This window comes from Podarcis pityusensis (genome assembly GCF_964106645.2).
Source record: "Podarcis pityusensis genome assembly, chromosome: 6".
NCBI lineage: Eukaryota > Metazoa > Chordata > Lepidosauria > Squamata > Lacertidae > Podarcis > Podarcis pityusensis.
Genome location: NC_138030.1, coordinates 83,265,276 through 83,289,726, shown reverse-complemented (window position 1 = coordinate 83,289,726; position 24,451 = coordinate 83,265,276). Strand labels below are relative to the sequence as shown.

At 44.5% G+C, this 24,451-nt stretch overlaps 1 protein-coding gene across 1 annotated transcript in view; it reads right to left on the bottom strand.

Moving 5' to 3' along the window:
- CACNA1E (calcium voltage-gated channel subunit alpha1 E) overlaps positions 1–24,451 on the bottom strand; it is a 434,559-nt gene that overhangs the window by 197,670 nt on the left and 212,438 nt on the right. The window contains exons 6-8 of the mRNA XM_081010251.1: positions 6,705–6,808; positions 4,461–4,613; positions 1,373–1,554 (exon numbers count right to left, since the gene is read on the bottom strand). Of these exons, the coding sequence (XP_080866377.1) occupies positions 1,373–1,554; positions 4,461–4,613; positions 6,705–6,808 (439 nt within the window). The remainder of the gene's footprint in view (positions 1–1,372; positions 1,555–4,460; positions 4,614–6,704; positions 6,809–24,451) is intronic.

The following is a 24,451-nucleotide window of genomic DNA, read 5'->3' as shown; positions in this document are numbered from 1 at the left end:
AATCCTTAACTTTGCTAAAAAGAAAAAGTTATTAGTCTGCGAAACAAAACAAAACAAAAAGGAAAGTTACCCTGCCCACTCACACATACAAAGAGACAGCAAGAAGAAAACAAATAAATTATTCCAATTTTCAAGTTTTTTCACCTAGCAATCTGGAGGTACTTCTTATTCACTGCAGGCAACCACGCACTGAGTCTATGCAAGCCTGCTGTCCACACTGACATCACTTGGGAAAAGGAGGCAGGTGTGGCTTAACATGATGCTACTGTACCAAAAACTAGGGGAGTCACAGGCAGGAAAACACTGCCGCTTCAGCTCACTTGTTAAAATAATGCCTGAGGATGTACCAAACCCCCACAACTCATGCACATCATACAATTTAATATAGAAGCACTGAAGGGAATAGATATAATACTGTGGAAGAAAAGTAGAAACAAGCTCACTTGTTCACTAAATTGAAACCCCACAGGTCTACTACCCTTAGTATCGCAAGATTGCCATGACAGTGCTTGGACTAAAATTGTCAACCAAAAGCTTTACTTTTCTGGTTTATTACCAGAACAGTTATTACCACAACAGTTATTAACAGTGGGCTTCAAGTAAAGCAAACAATTTAATTAGACAGTGCCTATATGATATCGAGTGACAGAACAATTTGGCCACAATAAGGAAATGTTGTCCATAGTTATGATTATTTTCCACCTAGTCATTTTGACACTTTGGCACTCTATTTGCAAAATTTAACAATTCCCAAATAGTGACAAGCTTTCACTTTTGCAAGATTGAATATGCTGTATGTACTTGAGGGTCGATTTAAAAAAATTCCACTGGAAAAACGGTTATGTCCCTGTGGAGGTGGCAGTATTGAGTCAGTGGCTCATGTGCTTCTGGCTTGCAATCTTTATAAAGATTTGAGGAGTGAGGCTATTACCCCTCTACTATTGTCCATGTCGACTGACTCAACCATTGCTACTGTGTCCTTTCTTTTAGCAGATCAAGATGATCAGGTGACAGCAAAAACTGCAAGGTTTTTAGCAGGGGCAATTAGAATAAGATCTATTATTGGATTATTGGTGTAAACCTCCAAAATGTACTTTGTATAGTTAAGTTTTTACCTCTATCTTCAGCACGTTTTATTTTATTTTATTGTTATGGCTAGTGGGTGATGCAAATAAAGATTCTTCTGATTCTGATTCTCCCTTGCAGTGGGCATATGCTAAGCAAGGTGAACTGGGCAAGACCTACACTATATAGGAAATGGAGAGAAAAGAAGTGAAAACACCGTAATAATGGCAAACCAAAGACATCACAATGTAGATTAAGTGGAAGATCTAATTTATCTTCAGAGTCGTTCCTTGCAGGTTTTACTCACATTGTACAGCACTGTAGTCCATCCTTCCATGGTGATGCACTGGAAGACAGTCAACACAGCAAAGAGGATGTTGTCAAACTGAGTGATCCCGTCGTTGGGACCAATCCACTCTCTGCACTCATAACCTGCAGGGCATCCCTGCACCCCACAGGGATGAGGTGGATCCAGCTCTTGCAATTCACCTGAAATCACACACAGGTTAAACCAATAGGACACAGGTGAATCAATGGAAAGCAAAAGGAATGTCCCCAAGAGCAGGGGAGACCCACAGTATTGTATAACCTTTATTGCAAACAACCCAAATGAATGAATGAATTTTATTATTACGGTCACAGACCAGTTCCGGCTCACTTACAATATCAGGAAAATCATAAAACACAACAGGAATACATTGAATTGCAATTCGGTATAACAGTGATAATACAGATATAGCGGCAGTTAAAAATATATATTAAATTTTGATCACAAAAAATATAACCTAAAATTGTCATTTAAAAGCTTAATCATTTTGGTAGCACTGCTTGTTCCCTAAGTTTTATGGCAGTCGCACAGAATTTGGCTACCCTTAGCGTGATCTCTAGATCCTTGTCCTCTACCAGGAGCTTTAGACATTGAAGTTCGGACCCATTTGGAGATTTTTGTATAACAGGAGTGATAAATACCGAGCGTCTATCCCCATAGAAACGGCAGCATAACAAGACATGAGAGACAGTTTCTACCTCCATCAAGCCGCAGGGGCAGACTCGTTCCACGTATGGTTTACCCTTGAATCTGCCCTGCAATAAGGCAGATGGCAGCACGTTAAATCTAGCGAGGGTATTTGGGTATTTGTAATTTTGACAAATAATTTGCTGGGGTAAATCCTCTCCCATTATCTTTTATTGGTGGGTGTTTATTCATCTCGCTCACATGGCATTGCAGTTCCACATCCAACCCAAATATTACAGTGCTGTGGGCAAACTTCTGAGTTCTCCAGAACTCTTCATCTGTCAAGATATGGAATAAAACAACAAAAAGGAGGGGCCATCACACACACACACACACACACACCCACACACACCCACACCCACACCACCCCACACCTCTTGTTTCACTGGACAACTGATGAAAAGTTATAGGGAATTCAAAAAAACTTGCTCACTGCTCTGTGGCCTTTGGTTTGCCCCATAAAAATGTTGTGATGTTGTAGCTTTCCTGCAGCAAGAATTTCCATGGGAGCACAGTGCATCTCTGTGTGGTTAGCACACATGGATACACACTGCATCTGCTCTCTGCAGGAGGCTGGGCCTCCCCAGCACCAGAATTTGGCTCTCGTTTTGCATTATCCCCAACTGCAATGCACCCAGGAGGACACTTGGGGTGGGTGGGTTAAAACTGCCCAATTGCTCCTAGAGACTTCCAGTTCTTGCAGGAGTATTGATCCTCCTCACACGGTCTCACCGTTGCATTCCTGTTACTTTCCCCAAAGAACTCAGTGGGTACAACTGAGAGCTGGGCCAACAATTATCCAACTAGCTTCACTCAACATCTCCTTGGGTTCAGGTTCTTTGTCACATTCGAGCGGGGCACTAGAGTGTTGCAAATTCTGTATTACACACACACACCCTGCACAAAATGTGGGGATTCAGCAGAGTAAGTGATTATGATTCTGAATCTATGCATTTAAAATATCCGTTCTCATAACCCCCTTGCCTTAGAAACCCAAAACCTTACAACCACAGCTGCCATCTGGCAGTGATTTGGTTTTCAACAGTATTCTGGTTTCCACTGGGTGGTGCTGGGTGGGGAGGTGTTTCAACAACTCAGGATCTTTCCATTTCTCCCCTACCCTCTCATCACAAAACAATTCAGTTACTGTTTGTGTCCTGAAGTTATCCGGGCTGCCTTGCAAACACCCATGCACCTCGCTGCAAAACACCCACAACTCCCAAAGCAAAATCCTCTCCTGTGTAGTCGTTTTTGTTGTTGGGAAATCTGGCATAAAACTCCAAACTGTGAGTGCATGCATATGTTTTAGGGTGAGGTCAGCAAAGAGTAAGGATATTTCCATGAGGATTTCAATTTGATGATCTTTTATTTGGCTTTGCTCTAGTTATCTCCCACTTGCCCTACTGCAATGCACTCTACATGGGGCTAGCTTTGAAGGTGATCAGAAAACTACAACTAACACAGAATGCAGCAGTGAGACTTGTGACTGGGAGTGGCCGCTTGGACCACATAACACTGGTCTTGAAAGACCTACACTGGCTCCCAGTACATTTCCGAGCACAACTCAAAGTGTTGGTGCTGACCTTTAAAGCCCTAAATGGCCTTGGTCCTGTATACCTGAAGGAGCGTCTCCACCCCCATTGTTCTGCCCGGACACTGAGAACCAGCTCCAAGGGCCTTCTGGCGGTTCCCTCACTGCGAGAAGTGAGGTTACAGGGAACCAGGCAGAGGGCCTTCTCGGTAGTGGTGCCCACCCTGTGGAACACCCTCCCATCAGATGTCAAGGAAATAAACAACTTTCTGACTTTTAGTAGACATTTGAAGGCAGCCCTGTTTAGGGAAGTTTAAATGTTTAATGTTTTATCGTATTTTTAATATTCTGTTGGGAGCCGTCCAGAGTGGCTGGGGAAACCGAGTCAGATGGGTGGGGTATACATAATAAGTTATTATTTTTTATTATTATCGCGAGCAATGTTTCTGTTGTTATCTTCCTTGAGCCTTTTGGGGTGGAGGTCTGGGGAAGGGACGCTAGCTCCTGGGGGCCAAACCCTTTTGCCCCCCCCGGCAACATTTTTGGGGTGGGGTCCGCATCCCCCTCCAATGTCCAAAAAGCAGAGAGACAAGCATGGTGCGACTCCAGTGGCCAACTCCTTCACCTCCTTCTCCTGTTGTGGTAGGAAAGGAAAATCGAAGCATCCTCCTGCCAGCAATGGCACCAAGATGCAACTGGAGGAGGAGCCACATCCTGTGGGGCGAATTGGTGCCTTGGTGGCCACCTTGGAAGCCCCTGATGGCTTCCTGTGTTTGCCATGGCAGCACTTGAGAAGTCAAATGCTAGAACTAAGGTGGAAAAGGAGAGGGGATATGCAACGTTCCTCACCTGAATTGTTCACGTAGCAAGCCCGGTGAAGCTTTCCGCTGTAGAACTCCAGGCCAATGATTGCGAACATCAGGATGGCGAAAAAGAGGAGGAGACCGATCTGCAGGAGAGGCACCATTGCCTTCATGATGGATTTGAGCACAATCTGTAAACCTTGAGGAAGAGAAAGGGGGAGAATGCAATTAAAAATAGAAGTACCATTGCCAGATGCGGTTGGGACAATTTTCCTCTCCTTACAAGTAGGAGCTCTGGAGGGAGGGAGGGATGGAAGGAAGGAAGGAGAAAGAGAAGAAGGAGAAGGAGAAGGAGGAAGAGCCATTACAATATGAAGAAGTCAATATAAGGCTTATCTACACTTCCCCTTTGCCCTGCACTTTCCAGGCATAGTTCCATGCTTTAAAACTTCATGTCTTTTGCCCCGGAGCTTTCCCCAAATTCAGGTTTTCTGCATATTGCCATTTGCTTCAATTCAGCTTTAAATAGTGTTTTTTTGCTGGAAAAGCTCCGGAGCAAAAATAAAGTCTGCTAAGGGAACAGAGCTTTAAAGTGCAGACCATGCCCAGAAAGAGCAGTGGAAAAGGTAGTGTGAATAAGCCCAAAGACTGAAGCGGTTACAAAAAATCTTATCTGGAAAGCTGGCTACTACAATGCTAAAGTCCGAGGGAAGCAAAGTAAAGTAGGTGCAGGTCTGGCAGCACATCACAGAATTGGTAGAAATAGGACAATCATTAGCAAAAGGAAGGGCTGTCCCCCAGAACCACCCTTAAGAGCATCTTATGGGATGCAGGAGGCAATGGACGTGCCATGCAACAAAGGCATTTGGGCAAGAGAAAGATGCTTGTGCAAACAAGCCAGGCAACATCACAATCCTCAGGTTGTCTTGCAGACTGCTGACTCAGCGGTGGTTGTATAAATTATGGAATTCAAAGCACGCCCATGAAAACTCTGACCTGGCTCCTCAGTCCAACCAAGCGGTGTTTTTTAAACAGAAGATGGAGAGTTCAGCAAACAACACCAGCCTGCTCATTCACTTGCTGGTTTCTGCAACTGCCTCCCCCATGTATTCACTTCCCCCAGCCCACTGGAGCTGGTAGCAATGTCTTAACCACTAAGACGTGGCACTCCCCTGCTTTCCAAGATTTCTGATCAAGTGGATAAAGGCGTGGTAAAGCTCTTGCCACTTGACAGGGTAATACACACCACCGGGCTCATCAGGTGATGACATGCACACTCCAGACAAACGATAAATAGCATTCTCAGCATGGTATCTCCAGAGCCAGGCCTGATAAAGTGTGTTTGCTGTATGCTCCATCCCCATGTCTCTCAGACTTCATCCCTGAACTAGTTGGCATAGCCAGTGTGGGAGCCCACCTAATCTTCAGCCAGGATTACTGTATTTTTCGCTCTATAGCACACACCTTTTCCCCTCCAAAAATGAAGGGGAAATGTGTGTGCGTCCTATGGAGTGGATGCAGGCTCCTTGGCTTCAGCGATAGCAACGCGAAGCCTCCGAAGCGCAGAGGAAGAGCTCCCCCTGCACTCCGGAGGCTTTGCGTTGCTTTCGCTGAAGCCGCCTGAAGCCCCCGGAGCGCAGGGAACTCCCGCTGCGCTCCGGGGGCTTCAGGCAGCTATCCGCAAGCCTTCGGAGTGCGGCGGGAACTCCTGCTGCACTCCGAAAGCTTGCGGATAGCTGCCTGAAGCCTGGAGAGCGAGAGGGTTCGGTGCACACCGATCCCTCTTGCTCTCCAGGCTTCGCTTCGCTGGAGAGGCGCTGCACAGTTTTCCCTCTCTGCACAGCGCCCCTTCAGAGAAGCGGGAGGAGAAATGGAAGGGGCTCCGTTTCTCCTACCGCTTTGCTGAAGGGGCGCTGAGTAGAGAGGCGGAGATTTTTTTCCCCTGTTCTCCCCCTCCTATGGTCCGGTGCGTCCTATAGAGCGAAAAATACGGTATTTTTTTTTCTGTCCTGCCAGGTGGCCTTTCCTGCATCCACCAAGCTCCTGCCCACCAGGCTCAGGTTCATGAGAACTGGCAACCCAGTTTTTAGCAATCACCCCATATGCAACATCCCAGAATGTGTGAACCCGGGACTTTCCTGCACAGCATCTGCTGCAGCAATTCCCCCTGGTTGCGTAAGGCACTTCTGCGAACAGCACAGCGGGAAATGAAGGATTCACGCTGTAAACACCAATGCTGCTCAGCTAGGAAGCAGGAGGAGGGAGGGAGGGAGAGAAACAAGATGCTTACTAGGAATGCCTGAGACAAGCTTCAAGGGTCTGAGCACTCGCACTGCCCGCAGCGTCCTCAGGTCCACATGGGTGTTGAAATGGGTCCCTGCTGTGGCGAGGATGCTGGAGACAAACAAGAAGAAAAGTTACTAAACATAGATCTCGGGCAATGCACATATGCCTGCCTGCCTGCCTGCCTGCCTGCTTACAGGAGGGGGCGTTCCACACTCCAGGCACCTGACAGCCGGAACTGGTGCACCTTACCCTCCGCTGTGAGTCAACAGCCATTTCTCGGTCTAAACTTAGCATCCTTAAGCTGAGCAGCAATTAAAAGATGCACACTGGTGCTGAGACTCACATTTTCCAGCTCAGCCTGATCCAGCCAGCCTTGCATCCGTACCAGCACTCATGGACTCGACCAGTTCCTCTGCACTAGGGGGGACTTGAACTGGGAGATGAGGGTGGGGTGGGGGGCATGGACAGTGTGACCTCCCAAGCCTCAGAGCTCTCTCCAGGAAAAGAGAGAAACAGGGCTGTGCTCCCCCTGTTCCGCAAAGCCTCTGGCATTACCTGTCTTCATCCCAAGCCAAGGCGGAGCTTAAGTACCAATTGTAACTGCATCTGATCATAACGATGACTCTTTTAAAAAAAGATATTTTAGGCTGGCCTCTCTCTTCCCCTTCTCTCTATACACTCCCTCTGCTGGCTCCCCAACTGTTAAAATTTAGGGTCAAATGCACACCACATTCTTTGCACTCTTAAAAAACACAAAAAACATGAAAAGCAGCCGTGGGAAGTACAACTTTCAATTCTGTATTTTAACAAAAGGAGGGGGGGGGGACAACTGCTGGCTAGGAAACTATGCGTCCTAGAGTTTTGTTTTATGTAGTTGTTTCATAAAGTCTCATTCTCCTTTTCAAGAAAAACAAACAAACCCAGAGCAATTCACGATCCACGTGTCATTGAATAGAACACAATTTAGCACCTTATTAGAACACTCCAAAAGCCTCAAAATATTTCAAAACACTGCCGAAACCAAGTTTTGACAAATATAAAATTATCAAAACCAGCCAGAGATATTGGTTTGGCACTCACAACTAATTAGCTGCTGAAGTTTGCAGCAAAGAGGTAGGCCTCTAAGATACGGGCCTCTAAATTTAGTTTCAAACCTGAAAGTGATAGAGCTGTTCTGATGCCCAGAGAATCACATCCCGCAATTGTGGGGCCACCACTGAAAAGGCCCTTGTGTCTGTGTCCTTGCCACTCTCACTTCCTTTATCAGGCAGGCATCTCAATAGAGTTTCTGGGGCAGGTCAAAAGGTACAGGCAGCCGTGCGGGAATAGCCTCAAAAAAAAAACAAAAAAAAAACCCATCTTATTTGTGGGCAGAGAAATTCACAAAATTTCTCTAGGGAGGGAGAAATCACCCCACAGTTTCTCAGGGGTGGGGCTCATTAGCAGTGGCAAAAGTGCCATCTTCTTTCATTTTTCCATTCTGTTCCTTTCCTTCCTTCCTGTTCTGGAAGGGACAGTAGCAGTAACTGTGTTGTTATAGACAAACTCCCCTTTCCATCCTCCCCAGGGCATTTGACCTAGCTTCCTTCTGGGCAGTGCTTTTTTCTTTTTTCTTTTTTTTAAAGTTTTGGGGTACTCTCATTTTCCTACTCATATTGAAATACTGCCCCTCAAGAAGTTGCATAGGGCTTTACCTACATCTGAAATCCATAAAGTTGTGGTCATTTTCAAACCCAGCCAGTTGTTGTGTCCATTCCTTTACCCCTCTTAGTTAATGCGCACCAGGGCAGAGGGACTCTGCAGCTGGCAGATGTTAGGAATGTCCAGAAGCCACCTGGAAAATTTTGCAACTCTTAACGAGCCTTTTTCTTTCTTCCTTTTACTTCCCTTTGATTGTACCCTCCAAAGAGGAGCTCCAAATTTGATTCAAAAATTCACTTATAATACAGAGAAGATGGAAATCTTTGTTGAATACTTGTTGATTGCTTTGTTGTTCATGGATTTCTCCAGTGTCAATGTTTATCTATTAGTTTTATATTTATTCTTCATTTTAGATCAAGGGAGAAATGCATACAAGAACAGATTGCTGATTAGACACATTTTTAGACGTTATTGATCGGGGAGAATTTGTAACATATGCAAACTTGCATGTAAAGCTAAGCAAAGAAAACTCATAAAATCTGCGAATGAGAATGTTCATCATGTTCACACACATTTTAACAAGGTAAAAAGGGACTTGATGGGGGGGTTGCACCTGTGTTTGAGCTGCAGCTGGGGGTTTGATTATGAACAAACCTTTACATGCACAACAATCCCCACACAGTGTTATTGTCATTGTTTTTTATTATGTATTATGTATTTTATGTTTTTTTAATCTTTTTTGTGAACTGCCCTGAGATCTATGGGTGAAGGATTTAATCAGTCAATCAATCAATCATTATTATTAATAGGGAATAAATCCCACTGAACCCAACAGGTCTTACTCTGAGTAGACAATGTGTAGGATTGAGCTCTAATATATTATAAAGGTTGGATTTCAGAACTGTACAGGTGTTTATGGGTTTGTTAGTACATTAAAAGGGAGCAGGATTAAGAAACAGAACTCATGAAGGAGGGCTCCATTATTGAGAGTGCTTCTCTCTGGGAAGTTAAAGATAAGATTATTGAATAAATGGTATATAACCAGTGTAAATTAGATATATATGTAAAAAAAGGTAATGGGGTTTATTGGAAATGATGTGGAGAAAGTCTATTTTATTCCAAAAATTAATGCTGAATGGTGGTTGGAAAGATATGTAATGTTGTGTTTGCAAAAAGTCTTTTCATTCATTTGCTAATAGCAACAAATTTGTGCGTAGCCAATTATATGATGAGACACTGTAGTTATGTAAAAGCTATAAAGATGTTATGCAGACAGTTCAAGCATGTTGGAAGAAAAGTATGTCTGAGTAACACACTTGAGTAAGGCCTTCTAAATCGCAGGGGGATTTATTTCTGAGTAGATATGCATAGGACTGTGCTGTAGGGCTCTGAAAAATTGAGCTCTCTTTTTGAGTCATACAATGTTGATGAACAAGAATCGCCTAAGAGAAACTAGTGTTCCATATAGTGTCCAGGCTCTGTTCTGCCTTGGCCAGATCCCACTTGGAGTCCTGGAACCTGTACAAAGAAGGGTGACCAAAGGTTTGGAAAGCAAACCTTATGAGGGAACTGGGTCGGCTTAGCCTAGATAAGAGGAAACTGAGAGGAAACTGAGAGGAGATGTGACAGCCATCTTCAACTATCTCAAGGGCTGTCACATGGAAGATGGACCACACTTGTTTTCTCCTGCTCTGGAGTTTAGGACCCGAACCAATGGCTTCAAGCTACAAGAAAGGAGATTCCAACTAAACATCAGGAAGTGTTTTCTGGCAGTAAGAGCTGTTTGGCAGTGGAACAGACTCCCTTGGAAGGTGGTGGACCTTCCTTGGAGGTTTTTAAGCAGGGGTGGGATGGCCATCTGTCATGGATGCTTTAGTTGAGATCCCTACATTGCAGGGAGCTGGACTACATGGTCCTCAGGGTCCATTCCAACTCTACAATTCTATGATTCTACTGCCATAATGCTAATTTTGTTTTGGAAGCATATTTTTTCCTGAAAAATCATTTTTTAAAGAACTACAACAACCCCGCACTATTTGATGGACGAGCTTGAGAGAAATGCCCTAGGGAAGCTCCCAGCCCCTCATTTTGTCTGTGGCAGAGAAGAAACTGTAGCATCTGATTTTGGGGACTCTTAAGTAAGGCACCCTCAGTTAGCCCCTTTAACCTCAAAACAGGAGAGGTCTAGAAAGTGAGGAATCTCTGAAAAAGATGTTGAAATATACATTTATTTAAAAAAGGCAGAAGCATTTTTACTTGGCATTGTAGGGGAGGATATTAACAGACAGGATAGTATATTATTTTTATATTCAACAACGGCAGCAAGAATATTATTGGCACAGAAATGGAAACAAGAAGAATTAGCGACGAAAGAAGAATGGCAGACGAAATGAATGGACTATGCAGAATTAGATAAGATGACAGGAAGGATCCGAAACCTGCAGGACCAGAGATTCTCAGAGGACTGGAGTGAATATATGATCTATTGTAATAAACAGATTATGCTAGTAGGACTGCAAGAAGTTTTGTAAGGAGGATTATGTGAAATATTGCAGAGAAGAGTAAGAGGAGAGTTATTACTTAAGGACAATTAAAAGTAATAGGGAAATTAAACAATGTAGATTAAGTGATAAAGACTGAAAAATCTTCAGATGCGGTTGATGGAAGTCCAAAACATTGTATAAGGTAAGAAAATATGTTATGATTGTCAGGAATTTTATATATATATATATATATATATATATATATATATATATATGAGGAATCTATCAAAATGCTTCTGATCTCAGTGCACCATGTGAAGTGAGGATGGCAAAACTTGCCAAATCATGCCTCTGGAATTGCCTCTGGAATTGTTCCAGAACATCTGTATCTCATTCCTCTGCACTGAACAACATAGCGATCCTCTGCTTCAAAGGTCAGAGTATTCAGGGGAGAGCAGAAGCAATGTGCAGATGACAATTTTGCTGAGGGTCATTAAGGGACACCAAGTGGAACAAGAGTATGAAACCCAATTCTGTGGACCAGGTATACTCAATTACAGTAGCCTTCCACCACCAAGCCACTACAGAGTTGTGCCAGTCCATTTGCCGTCCTGTGTAATTATATCCTAGGCTCCCAAACCAGTCGAGACGTTGCTCTTCAAAATTGCTACTTTTCTTTATGGCATCAATTTAATCTTCCCGCAGGGCACAATCAATCCTACGTGGAGACAGCCCAGGGAAAGCAGAAGTCTCTCCCCAGGTAACAAGCGACAACTTCTCAAGATTAATATTCTTCAAATCAGAAGGTGCATGCTCCTTTAAGACATCAGTGTCGCAAGCCAGTAAACAAGCTGCAGTGATCCGCCAGGAGGAGTTTAGCAAAAGGGAAGTGGGCAGAAGTCACAACAGCTGTGATGAGGACCATACTCTGCCAGGTTGGCAAACAGGTCCCAGAGACTGAAGCTCATTCAGAGGATGGGAGCAGTGAAGATAAGCCACAGAAAAAAGGCCAGTAATATCTGTAGAAACAGGGTAGGGTGTAAACACACACACACACACACACACACACACACACACACACACAGTATGGGATGACATGGGAACAAGAGCATATATCATTTTTCATTTCACCTCTAAAGCCACCTGTTAGGGTTCCAAGGGGTTGCTCCCTGCTCGGCTGTGAAGCCTTGCTTTTGATGCCAAAATAAACTTTATCTGTCCAGAGCGCCACTCTCCCGTGGCTGGCTCATTCACTGGCAGGATCCGTGAGTGGGCGGTCCTTAAACTTTCCCCAGCAAAGTAGTTTCTTGACGCCCAGTCTGCGCCTCCCCTCTCGGCGCGAAAGCTTACTGCGCAAGGAGGGCGTGGGTAACAGAGGACCTCTCTCCTCCCCGCTTTGCCCAGGCAAGGTGTCCTGGCACCGCCTCGCCTCCTCCGAGCCCTGAAGCTCCTCTCCACTGGAGGCCTGGTTACTCTCCTCCGCTGAGGAGCAGCTGCTTCCCATGATCTTTGGGGGCTCTCTGTAATCCATCTGGCTTTTCCCCTCTCCCCCCTGAGCCGATGGCAGTTCCCTGACACCAGCACTTTGTATTGAACCCTAAATGTGTCTGAGTGTCAGGACTCAAGCATCTTGAACTGTGCCTCCAAGCAGGGCCAGATTTAGGTTTGATGAGGCCCTAAGCTATTGAAGGTAATGGGGCCCTTTATGTGTCCAGCTGTCTTTTGTCAACAACAAATTGTCACTGCTTTTTGTGTTGAATATATGCTACATGGTAATTTATGGACCTAATAGGTATCTAAAGCCATCTGCACATAACAAAATATGCATTTTATCAAAGTAATTGTTGAACTGAAATACAATTAAGAAGAAGTATATTAATAGTGAAATACAATGTTTTAGGGATTGGTTTTAAAAGTCTGGAGCGGATTAATCTGTTTTGCATTACTTTCTATGGGAAAGCGTGCCTTGGTTTTGGAACGCTTTGGTTTTGGAACAGACTTTCGGAACAGATTAAGTTTGAGAACCAAGGTACCACTGTATATAGAAATGAGCAAACCAGTGATATTTTAGGGATCAGGCTAGCAGGCGGGGCCAATTACTTACATCATAGGAGCCTACACAACACAAAACATTGTTGCTGTATGTCGGTTTTATTTTATTTGTTTTTATCTTATATTTTGGAAATGTACATCCAGTGTGTTTTTTCCTTTAATTTTTTGGGGGGCTCCCAAGAGAGTGGGGCCCTAAGCTATAGATTGTTTAGCTTATACGTAAATCTGGCACTGCCTCCAAGACAACAGAGAGATAGCATGAATGCTGGATCACTTGCATAAAATGCTCTAGAGGGATGCGTATGCAGTCTTTTGTTGATGTTCTGCACCAGCAGAAGCTTCTGAACCCTTTATAAAGGCAGGACTACCTACAGAGGCAGCTCCTCTGGACAACCTTAGAAGTCAGCATTATCTCAGTTTGCTTGCACAAAGCTTACACAGAGTTTAGACTACTTCCTGACTTTATTGAACATCTTGTTCTGATTGGCTTAGATATATGACAATGAGCATTCATCCTGACTTGCTTGCAGAGTGCTCACGATTCTTCCCACTAATCATTCACCCCACACTTTTCAATGCATTTTCTCATCACTTTCCAAACTGCAAAAAATAATAATAAAAAAATCTGCTATTTAAATAAGTGGATTTATTGTGCAGGGGCAGCAGAGCATGCTGATTCCCTTTAATTGAACAAACCTAAAATTCTAGTTCCTGCCAACCTAGCAGTTCGAAAGCACATCAAAGTGCAAGTAGATAAATAGGTACCTCTCCGATGGGAAGATAAACGGTGTTTCCGTGCGCTGCTCTGGTTCGCCAGAAGCGGCTTAGTCCTGCTGGCCACATGACCCAGAAGCTGTATGCCAGCTCCCTCGCCCAATAAAGCGAGATGAGCGCCACAACCGCAGAGTCATCAGTGACTGGACCTAATGGTCAGGGGTCCCTTTACCTTTACCTAAAATTCTAGTACGTGCTTGAATTCCTCCCACAAAATACTGACTGGTCTGGGTACACCCAGAGTGCAATGCAGTTGACCAAGAGCTGCAGATTTTCCTGCCCTGGAAGACCTTCTGGACCACGGCTGCAATGTAGCTTCCAGGTGTCATCATATCACATGGTGACATTCTGCCAAAAGGGTGCGTACGAGAAATGTAGGGAAGTCACATCTGCCAGATTCAAAAAGAGGCTCTGCCAGCAGAGTCAGGGAGAGATAGGAAGCAGCCTTTCTGAGTTTTGCGCAGCCGTCCAGAAACCAGAGAAAATTGGGTCATTGTTCTACTAATTCACCTAATTACAGGCCAGCACAGCTCTTGGCTATGTCTCCCTTGCTGGGCAATTAACCACCTTTATTTCTTCTTATTATTATTTCCCTCTCCGCAGTATACAGTTGGATAAAAATCTGGCTCCGTTCAGAAACAAGAGTTCCGTTTCCTTGGATACCAAGACAGGAGAAACTCTTTCACATCAACCGAAGAAGCTGTGGCAACAGATTTGTTCCCCCTCTTCTCCTCCTGTTTATTATGACAAATTTGAAAGGGGCAAATGGAAAGGTATAGTTAGTCCATCCATCATTAGGTTAACCAGAAAGTTGACTGTGGCTGAGGTTCTTGTCAGTTGGCCTTTGCTGAAAACGCTTGCCAAAAGCTCCATACAAGCAGGGCTGTGTGTGCGCGTGTGTGTTTGTGCAGTGTGCTCTAAGTCCACGGGAGTCCCAGACAGCCACGAACTGTGGCACTTGACTCACAAATACAGCTTCCAAAAATTTGTTCAGCAAGTTTCTAACCTTCATGGTCATAAAGATATGCTTGAAAGTATGAAACTGATAATATCAATAACCACAAATTAACACGGCTGCTCAAAATGAAACGGCAAAACAAGTGTATTTTTTAAAGCATTCTTGTGGTTATTTCACAACAACCAGACACAAATGTGATTCTCACAAAAATCAATTGTACGTGGTCTGAAGCATCCAGGTGGAAACAACTGCCCTACATTAAGGTTGCCAGATTTTTTTCAATGAATCCGGGGACACTTTTAAACTTCCTACTAAATAGATGGGTTTTTGTAAATCCGGGGACTGTCCCCAGGAAACAGGGATGTCTGGTAACCTTACCCTACATCCCTCCCTAAATGATATCCCTGAAGCCACTTGCCACCTGTTGGCAACTTTACCTATACTTTCTACCACAAATATTTCTGCCATGAAAATAAATTTACCAAGTTGTAATCCCTTTTCCTTGATGTTCGGAACTATAATGCAAATGGTACATTTGCATATTCCTGGTTCACCCAGCACACTAAACCAAGGCGTGGTTTAGCACAAACAGATAAGCAGCCAGGCTCACAGCCGGTTTGCTCCTCACCAGTCCCTTTTGCTGTTGCACCATGCTAAACCAAGGTGTGACTTAAAAAGTTGGCTGAACATGGGCTCCTGGTTTAGCCCTCTCCAGACTAACCATGAGCTCTAACCAAGGTTTGCTCTTGGTTTTTGCCTCTTGGTTAGCTTGGGAGAGCTGAACTGCAAAGCCGGGTTTGGGCTAGGTGCTAAGCTACAACGCAGTACCGAAAAGGCTCAGGAAAGAGCGAAGTGCCTGCGAGCCCATTTCCAGGAGCTCCTGAGTTTACACTAAGCCAAGGTTGCCCCTTGGAAAGACCACAGATACTTAAAGCGTGCATAGAGACATTTCCTAGGGATGCCATGTTGCACGAGGGGGAAATCCAGGCACAAAAACTTGTTGAGCAATCACCCAATAGCCCCTCTGCCGACGCTGAGCCCAAACCGCCCATGCCAGAGCCAGAGGCCGGGTTGCCCATGCCAGAGCCTGAACCAGAGCTGCCTGCGTGCACACACACACAAATTTAAACCCCAAATCCAGGACATTTGCTTTAAAATGTAAAATACCCCCGGATGGGCATTAGGACCCCACATTGAGGATATTGAGGAATTCCTGGATGTATGGCAACCCTACATTTCCTTAACATGCAGAAAGCCAGGTCCTTGGCCAGGAGCTAAATAACTTGCAGGGGGATTTGTCCTGTACCGTTGCCAACCCACGACAGTGGGCAAGGGAGGTGGGCAAGGGGCAACACAGCACTCCTCTCAACAGGCCACACATTCCAGATAGGGGTCCTATGGGTGCCTTTTTTCCAGAAAGAAAGGTGGCCAGTTTATGCAGACTTCTATGAGAAGTGTCATGAAGTATCATGAAGAGAAGGATGCACAGGATTTATAACAAAAGCAACTTTATTACAAAATGTTTTGTTTGGTTTTGGAGAGCGAAACCATACAGCAGACTGATGCTTGTAATATAGAACAGAAACTGAGAGCACAGGACCTGAGAAATGTCTCAGGCATTTCCATGTATAGAAAGTCAGGAAGGCCAATACACTTTCACTTGAAAAAATATGTAGATGTAGCTGGCTGAGAAACAATTGTTTTGTTGTCAGCATAGATGGCCCATAGTCCTTGGGAAAAGGTTCAAATCTGAAGTCTGCCCCACACAGTCCTTTCCCATTTAACTAGAAACCAATTAAAGGCCCGGCCTTGGAACCTGTGTTTTGAGCCACACTTAAAAATACAGCTAAGAAGGATAATTTCGAAACAATGTCAGAAGTGATTTTGTTCACAATCCAGCTACAGAATAGGATACAATTGAGCTAAGAGCAGATAAAAGCTGATGATGATTAATACAATAAAGTGTGACTCTTTGTGGTGGGTGGATTATGCATGTCACAAAATATGGAGAGGAGTGGGCTGGGGAAAAGATTATAGAGAAGCAATCCATGTGGATGCAGACCCAGAAGAAGTCCTCTTTCAAAGATGGATTGATGGAGTATGAGAAAATTGGTAAGGAATAAGAAACCTGCACGCTTGCAGGCAGCGCTGACCCAGGGCACCAGCATAGGTCAGCCAAGGGTGAACACCTGGGTAGGCGAAAAGCTGGGAACAGACTATGTTCACCACCCAGATGTCACCCTGGACTCAGGCATGGGCACAACCCCTTCTCGGGGGTTGACCAAACCAGTTGAGTCCCTGGATTCCTTTAATGAAATACCCTTCACATAGGGACGACAAGTGCATTCACCCATCCCTATCACCTGAACCAGTGCCTATCCACAGCCTTACAAGTTGTGACGATTTGCTACGCGACAGGCGAAACCCAAATGGCAACAGCCAATCAGCCAAGTGGGGAAATTCCTGCCATGCCCCTGTCCCAACGACACACGACGGCATAGCAAGGTCAATCACACAATGCCCTAAAATTAGGGAGAGGTGGGCGGCTGTTCCAAATGCACAAGCCGAAAGAGGAAGCTCTGGGTCATGTGCATGGGCATAAATAGGTCCCTTAAATGGTTTGGACTGCGTCCCATTGGCCAGATTGAACCCGACAACGAGGGACCTACACATCGGGTGTTGTGGCTGACCAATCCAACCCACCCACAACACAGGAGGTCAGTCTCCAGGTCTCACCGCAACACGTGCCCTCTTTAAGGGAGTACACGATTTACCATCTCAGCAAAACGAAGCCTAAGAAAACAACTTCAATGGATCTCGAGAGATAATTATGGGAGGAAGTTGTTTCTTAAGATATCTTCAACCCAAGTCATTTGGAAGATTCCTCCGCTTCAAAAGAAAACATGTTTGACTTGGGAGATTTCCATGTGTAGGGAGTGGTTAGGTTTTTCCCAAACATCAAATGGGAACATCCAGTCATCATAACACACGGCCCATATCCTGAGATGTTCGGTCCCATAATGATTCTTCCGGTGCATGACAGCTCCTAAAACTCTCATATCCGTGCCTATACCAGCCAGTTAGGATTTCTCCATTCCCCAACAAATCATTTCCACGTTCGGATTTTCAAAAACAAACAAAACACAAATGAAACCACCACCTGAGTAACAAACAAATGAGAATAATCCCAGAAAGGGAAACACCAGGATCAGGCTGCACAGGGAGGGGAACTGGATATTTGCCACCTCTGGCGTCAGTCCAAATAGCTTCCAAATCGGATTTTTGTATTCAAGAGCCTCTTTGGCTCTCGTTCCTACCTCCCACAATCTTTAATTATATGACACACCGGATTATAGAGAGAGCCTGTGTCAAGATAGGCACACAGCCAAGACTGGCGGCCTGGTTCTATGTCGAGTTAGTGGCACTTAAGCCATTGTTTTCAGGGGAAGTGGCGCACCTAACTGTGCCTGGGATTGGGCTATTAGTGGTTATTATCATCAGTAGTTATCATGTCATGGATCACAGAATTTGCCTTTTACTTCTGAGATCGAGTACCAGGTGACGACTCTCGAGATCCCCACCTTTCTTTTCCGCCATCCTAGAATGTCCCTACTTGATGCGGCAGCCATCATTTGAACAGGCAGCACAGGGGGACGTGGTGACTCACAGGATTTGGAGCTCTGGCACTGTTTGCGTTTAAGAGAGAAAAACACAGCCGCCATTCCCAGCGAGCCCTTTGCTCCAAAATGCTAAGAGTTCCTCCCCAACTAGACAGCAGTTTTCACTTCCCTCTTTCATCCCCACCTCATAAATTCAGAAAAATGTTGCTCTGAAGAATCTTTGGTTCATCTCTAAAATACCGTATTTTTTGCTCTATAAGGCTCACTATTCCCTCCTAAAAAGTAAGGGGAAATGTGTGTGCATCTTATGGAGAGAATGCAGGCTGCGCAGCTATCCCAGAAGCCAGAACAGCAAGAGGGATTGCTGCTTTCACTGCGCAGTGATCCCTCTTGCTGTTCTGGCTTCTGGGATTCAGAATATTTTTTTTCTTGTTTTCCTCCTCCAAAAACTTGTGGTCTGGTGCGTCTTATAGAGTGAAAAATACGGTATTCTCTGAATACTCATAATATTTGATAGCCGCTTCCAGCGTATTTGATACCTGTATTTCACATCCCATTGTATTTTATGTCACTATCTGATAGCTGATAAGCGATAGTATTAACAGCTAAAAGTATTTGAGAGTTGGCCTGCAATGTCATCTCATTGGAAAGATGGTGTAGAGCATATTTGGCAGCTGGAAGCTTATGAGCAGTTGTGTTTGAAGCCTACAAATCCTGCTGGGAATAAAGCCTATGGAACTCAATGGGACCTACTTCCAATATGACATATTGGACGGCACTAAAAAGGACTCATGTTTTGGAGGTAACATTTCAAGTTCAGAATATGAGTTTGAATCTTGAATTTGAGCTGGTGCAATGCAGTGCAGATGAACTGAGCTATGACTCAACAAATCCCTGGATCAAATCTCGCCTATGTAATCATGAACTCAAAAAAGTGGTTGTGCACATGCGACTCTCTCTCAGCGATATTGGGATAATAATACTGACTTCCTTTGCTGGTCTGTCAGACGATTACAAAAGGATAATGTATGTGAAGCACCTTCCATACTTACGAACGCTATCCAGATGAATGCTCAATAAACAGGTCATCTGCAAGAGGCCAGAGTAAATCTTGCTGACTGTATGTGAGCTAGCTGTAACTCAGCCTGCTCTATAATTAAGCATAACCAGATCCCCTGTGAGATTAAACATTCTGTCATTCTTAAACTTAAAAGAGGAAATTATTTACTCAGAATCCTTTCAGAAATGCACAGCTTAGGGCAGTCTCTGCCAGCCTGACATACACCCCCTACAGATGTTTTGGCCTGGCAGAGGCTATTGGGAGTTGTAGCACAGTACACCTGAAGGACACCAGGTTGCCACCAGCTGCTGTAACAGTGTGGTCTTGGGTGTGAGAACAGGAGTGCTAAGAGGAAGGCACGCTTGGCAAATCCACACCGTGGTCAACTCCTGCTCGGGAACCAATGTCCCCACTGTGGAAGGACGTGTGGATCCAGAATTGGCCTCCACGGTCACTTACAGACTCATTGTTAAAACCATGCTTATGGAAGACAATCTCGGCTATGAGTGGTCGCAGAAGAAGAAGAAGAAGAAGAAGAAGAAGAAGAAGAAGAAGAAGCAGCTTTCTGTTCATCGATGTTTCTCCCTTTCCTTCTATGATACGTTGGTGGGGATGGTTGAAACTGGAGGAAAGGTACATCCAGATGTCCTTTTTCAAAGACACTGGTAGTCATCATCAGCACTGATAGCTTTCCTCTGATGCCACAGCACAGTTGGTGTGCAAATGAGCAGCGCATGTGCCCTACTTAGGCACAAACGGAGTTCCATTGATCTCAACTGGGCACAAGCGTCAGTGCTTGCTGACCTGGGGGTCTAATTAAGTCAAGGATGCCCAGAGCTCTAAGAAGATGTGCTTTGCTTAATTGGTTCTAATGTCACCAACCACTGTCTCTAATTCTGCAAATCTCACCTCTTCCCTTGAATGGTAACCACAACCTTAAAGCAAAGGCACGGGGGGTGGGAATGAGAGAGTTGGCAGTTTTCCGATGCCATTCAAGGAAGCAGAGTAGGGTCCAAACGTCAGGGCTACCAGGCCTATATGGAGCCTTGGGGCAAAGTCCGAGAGCTGAAAGGTGGCGCTCAGATCCTGATGGGACAGAATGAAATCCAGCAGGGGTGAGAAGGAAATGTCTGGCTGGTCCATGCTGGTGGAATGAATGGCAAAAGCCCTCAAGTCAGAAAGGAAAATAGACTCCCACATCATTCTCGCCCTCCACCTTAAGATTTTCATGCTTTTTCTACTCATCGAGTCTGAGAAAAGGAAAGCTGACCCCATAAAACTTCAGCTCGAACAATAAACAATGGGGTACCATGAAAAAGTTGCGAAGAACATTATTGGGCATTGTAGGAAGTGATATAAATAGAAATGAATGTAAGTTGTTCTTATATGCTACAACAGCAGCAAGAATGTTATTGGCCCAAAAATGGAAGCAAGAAGAATTACCGACGAAAGAAGAATGGAGGATGAAATTAATGGACTATGCAGAACTGGACAAACTAACAGGAAGGATTCGAAATCGGTGAGACCAGAAATTCACAGAAGACTGGAGTAAATTTACAGATTATTTGAAAAGTATTTGTGATGACCAGACTACGTTTGGAGGCTTGCAAGAAGTTTTGTGAGGAGTATTATTGGAATTATTGCAAAAATGGATAAGGGGGAGGAGGATTAGTTATGATAATTAAAGGTAATAAGAATTTTAAAAATGCATAAGAAGTGGTTAAAATGGTGGATCATCAGAGGTGCTGAGGGAAGTAAAAAAAAAAAGATTGTATAAATGATGAAGTTTTGTGGTATGTATCATAATTTATATGTTAAAATTAATAAAAATTATTATTAAAAAAAGAAAAAGTTGCGAAGAACAAAACGTAAGCCTCAGAGAGGGTGCTTAATCTGCAAACAGGTCATCTGCAACAGGTCTTAAGTTTTCTGATCTTCCCCAGAAAGAGAAAACCCAGACTAAATAGGTGTGTGTGTGTGTGTGTGTGTGTGTGTGTGTGTGTGATGGGCTGGCATTTTGTGAACACCACAAAAAAAACTTGCATGTCTACAGGACTGCAACCCTTCACCTGGCAGAAAGGCCTGCCATCTTCCATTCTGTAGACATAACCAAGCCAGTGTAGATGTCACTGAGACAGGAATGCAAACATGCTGTGGATCTGGGCTTGGGAGCAGGGCTGTCTTAAGCATATCCAGCGCCATAGTGCAAAGCCCCCTTCCGGGGGCCCCCACCCCCTGTTTTCCAGAGTTTTTTAGGGAGGACAGCGCTGCCGGTGGGGCTGGAGGAGGCGGGCAGCGGCTGGAGGATGACTCCTCCGGCGGGGAAGAGGCAGAGGCTGGACGCGGTGCCTTCTGGCTCAGCTGGGCACTTTGTGCCACGGTGGCCATGGCAGACGGAGGCTCTAGGTGTGGTGCTGCTTCACGGTGCATGGCAGAGGCGGGCGAGGGCAGCAAACTGATACCGGGAGGCGCCATGTCCAGCCTCCGCCTCTTCCCTGGCGCCCTCCAGAACGTGGTGCCCTGGCGCCCTGCACCACTAGTCTCTATGGGTAAGAAGCCCCAGCTTGGGAGAGCACATTGTTGTTTGAGATTCTGCCCTGCCATGCAATGCCCCAAATCTCTCTGACACAGCGCACGTGGAAGGCATTGAGGCTTCGCTCCTGGAGGGCATAAGTTGCCCATGACTCACTTCCATAAAGTAGCATGCTCAACACTTAGTCCTATGACGAAGGCGGCATAAACACTTTACCTTTAAAGTCAATTGGGAGTGAACAAGAATTTGGGGGCACTGTGGCTTGTTAAGGTTGCTGGGAAGGTTGTTGGCACCTTCGGGAGGCTCAACCATCTGCCCACTATCAAGGCTGATTCGTGTCTTACTCACTGCACCTTTTAGTTACGTGCGGCACCATCATAAGTGCTCTTAAATTCTCCATAGAAAATGGTGGCGTGTGTGTGTGTGTGTGTGTGTGTGTGTGTGTGTGTGTGTAAAGGGACCCCTGACCATTAGGTCCAGCCATGATCGACTCTGGGGTTGCAGTGCTCATCTCGCTTTATTGGCCGAGGGAGCCAGCGTGCAGCTTCCAGGTCATGTGCCCAGCATGACTAAGCCACTTCTGGTGAACCAGAGCAGTGCACGGAAACGCCGTTTACCTTCCTGAGGGAGCAGTACTTATTTATCTACTTGCACTTTGACGTGCTTTTGAACTGCTAGGTTCGCAGGAGCTGGGACTGAGCAATGGGAGCTCACCCCGTCGTGGGGATTCGAACCGCTGACCTTCTGATCGGCAAGTCCTAGGCTCTGTGGTTTAACCCACAGCGCTACCCGCGTCCATATGTGTGTGTGTGTGTGTACCTGAAGTTTCAATGCAGGTTTGTGCATACTCAGCACTAAAAAGTTTAAATCTGCATCTGTGTCTGGAAATCCATATTCTGCACCACCACCACCACCCCACAATTAAGTGCATAAATTATGCAAATCTGCACAATTTCTTATTTTGCATAATCTTCCTCAGTTTTCATATTTTGCATATTTCTAGTTATGCTCGGAACAAAGTGGTGCTGGTAATATTAGAAACCACCAAAGGAAAATGTAGCCACCACCCTCTGACTTCTGAGATTTCAGCAGCTTCTTTGTGCTAAAATAGGTTAGAAATAATAGCTTTAAAATAAAGGAAGGATAATATAAGGAAGCTGGATGAATCCTACACCCAACCCCGTGCCAGAATCTGCACCTTTTCTGCACTCTCATCAAATTATAGCATACACAAGCCCTGTTTAAATATTTTCCCTAGATCAAAGCAGTTTGGTTAGCATAACAAGATGGCACTGGATCAGTGCCTGAACTTAGCATATTTATATGTCTACAGAACTGTAATTTATTGATGAAATATTTTTCTTTTCATTCAACTAGCATTTGGGTCTCTGCTTCCTACAATCTCAGTCTACTTCGAGAGGGGGGGAAATATGACACTGAAATCACAATCTCACAAGTTCTTCTGACTATTTTCATCTTTGCCATGTTAAAACATTTGCAGTGTGAAAAAGAGTGGTTTAAAAGAAATAAAAACCTCCGCCAACTTGAGCAAAATACATCAAAATACGTCAAAATGAAATAAGGGAGAGGGCAAGGAGGGGGGAAACGCAGAGACAAATCTGAAATGATGCTGTGCAGAATGTTGGAATTTAGAGAGCATATCCTCTACAGCATATATGGATTCAAGGTACAAACCAACCATTAACAGGGTGGATTAAGGACTCTCAGAGTTTATGAAAAAACATCCACACAATTGCCTTGTGAATCTCTGGGCTGCTGCCAGACTCCTCAGAAAGGCTGGGCTCATAGCATGAAACAGTGTTATGAATCCATAACACCCCTATTTTGGTGAGTGGGATTTTTTGCTCTACTGCCTTTATTTATTCAAGATATTTCTATACATTCCTAAGTGGCGCACATCACAACAATCCACAAAAAAGGGACAATAAATGGACAAAAATTATCATGAAACCAAAACCATTGCCAGAATCAAGATCATTAAGGTCTTGCAAGACACCCTAACAAACCCAACCTAAAATATGTTTTCTTGTGGCATATTTATTTATTGTGGGGTTGCCATATTTCAAAAAGTGAAAATCTAGAGGGGCTTTTTTGGGGTGGAGCCTAATCCCGGACGTATGGAAGTCGTAGGCAATACTGAATGTGATTCCTAAACCATTGGATTTCGCCCTGGGTGACTGAAGATGGGGGCCAAAACTGACAGGACTCTAGATTAGAGTTAGCGCTAAATATTAGCCAAAACAAAATGTTGGGATTTAGGTATCTTCACTCCAGAGAAAAGTCTGAAAAGTTTGAAGAAAAACAAAACATTACAGAAAGACTTGCAAAATCTCTAAAGGGGGTACTGTGAATCCTTAACCACTGCTCCATCCACCCACAATTTGGACAGTAATTCCACAGGAACCTAGCAGTTACAACCAACTCACTTTACACAGGCTGGTTCTATTAATAATGAAAAAAATATTTCTTATTTTTAGATAAGAGGCCCACATTAAAATTACATCTCACCACCCGATTTAATTTGGAAATGCTGCTAGGTTTGATCTATAAAAAATCTCAGTGATCTCATGCTTTTTCATCATACATACTAAAAGAGAGAGTGGGGGGAT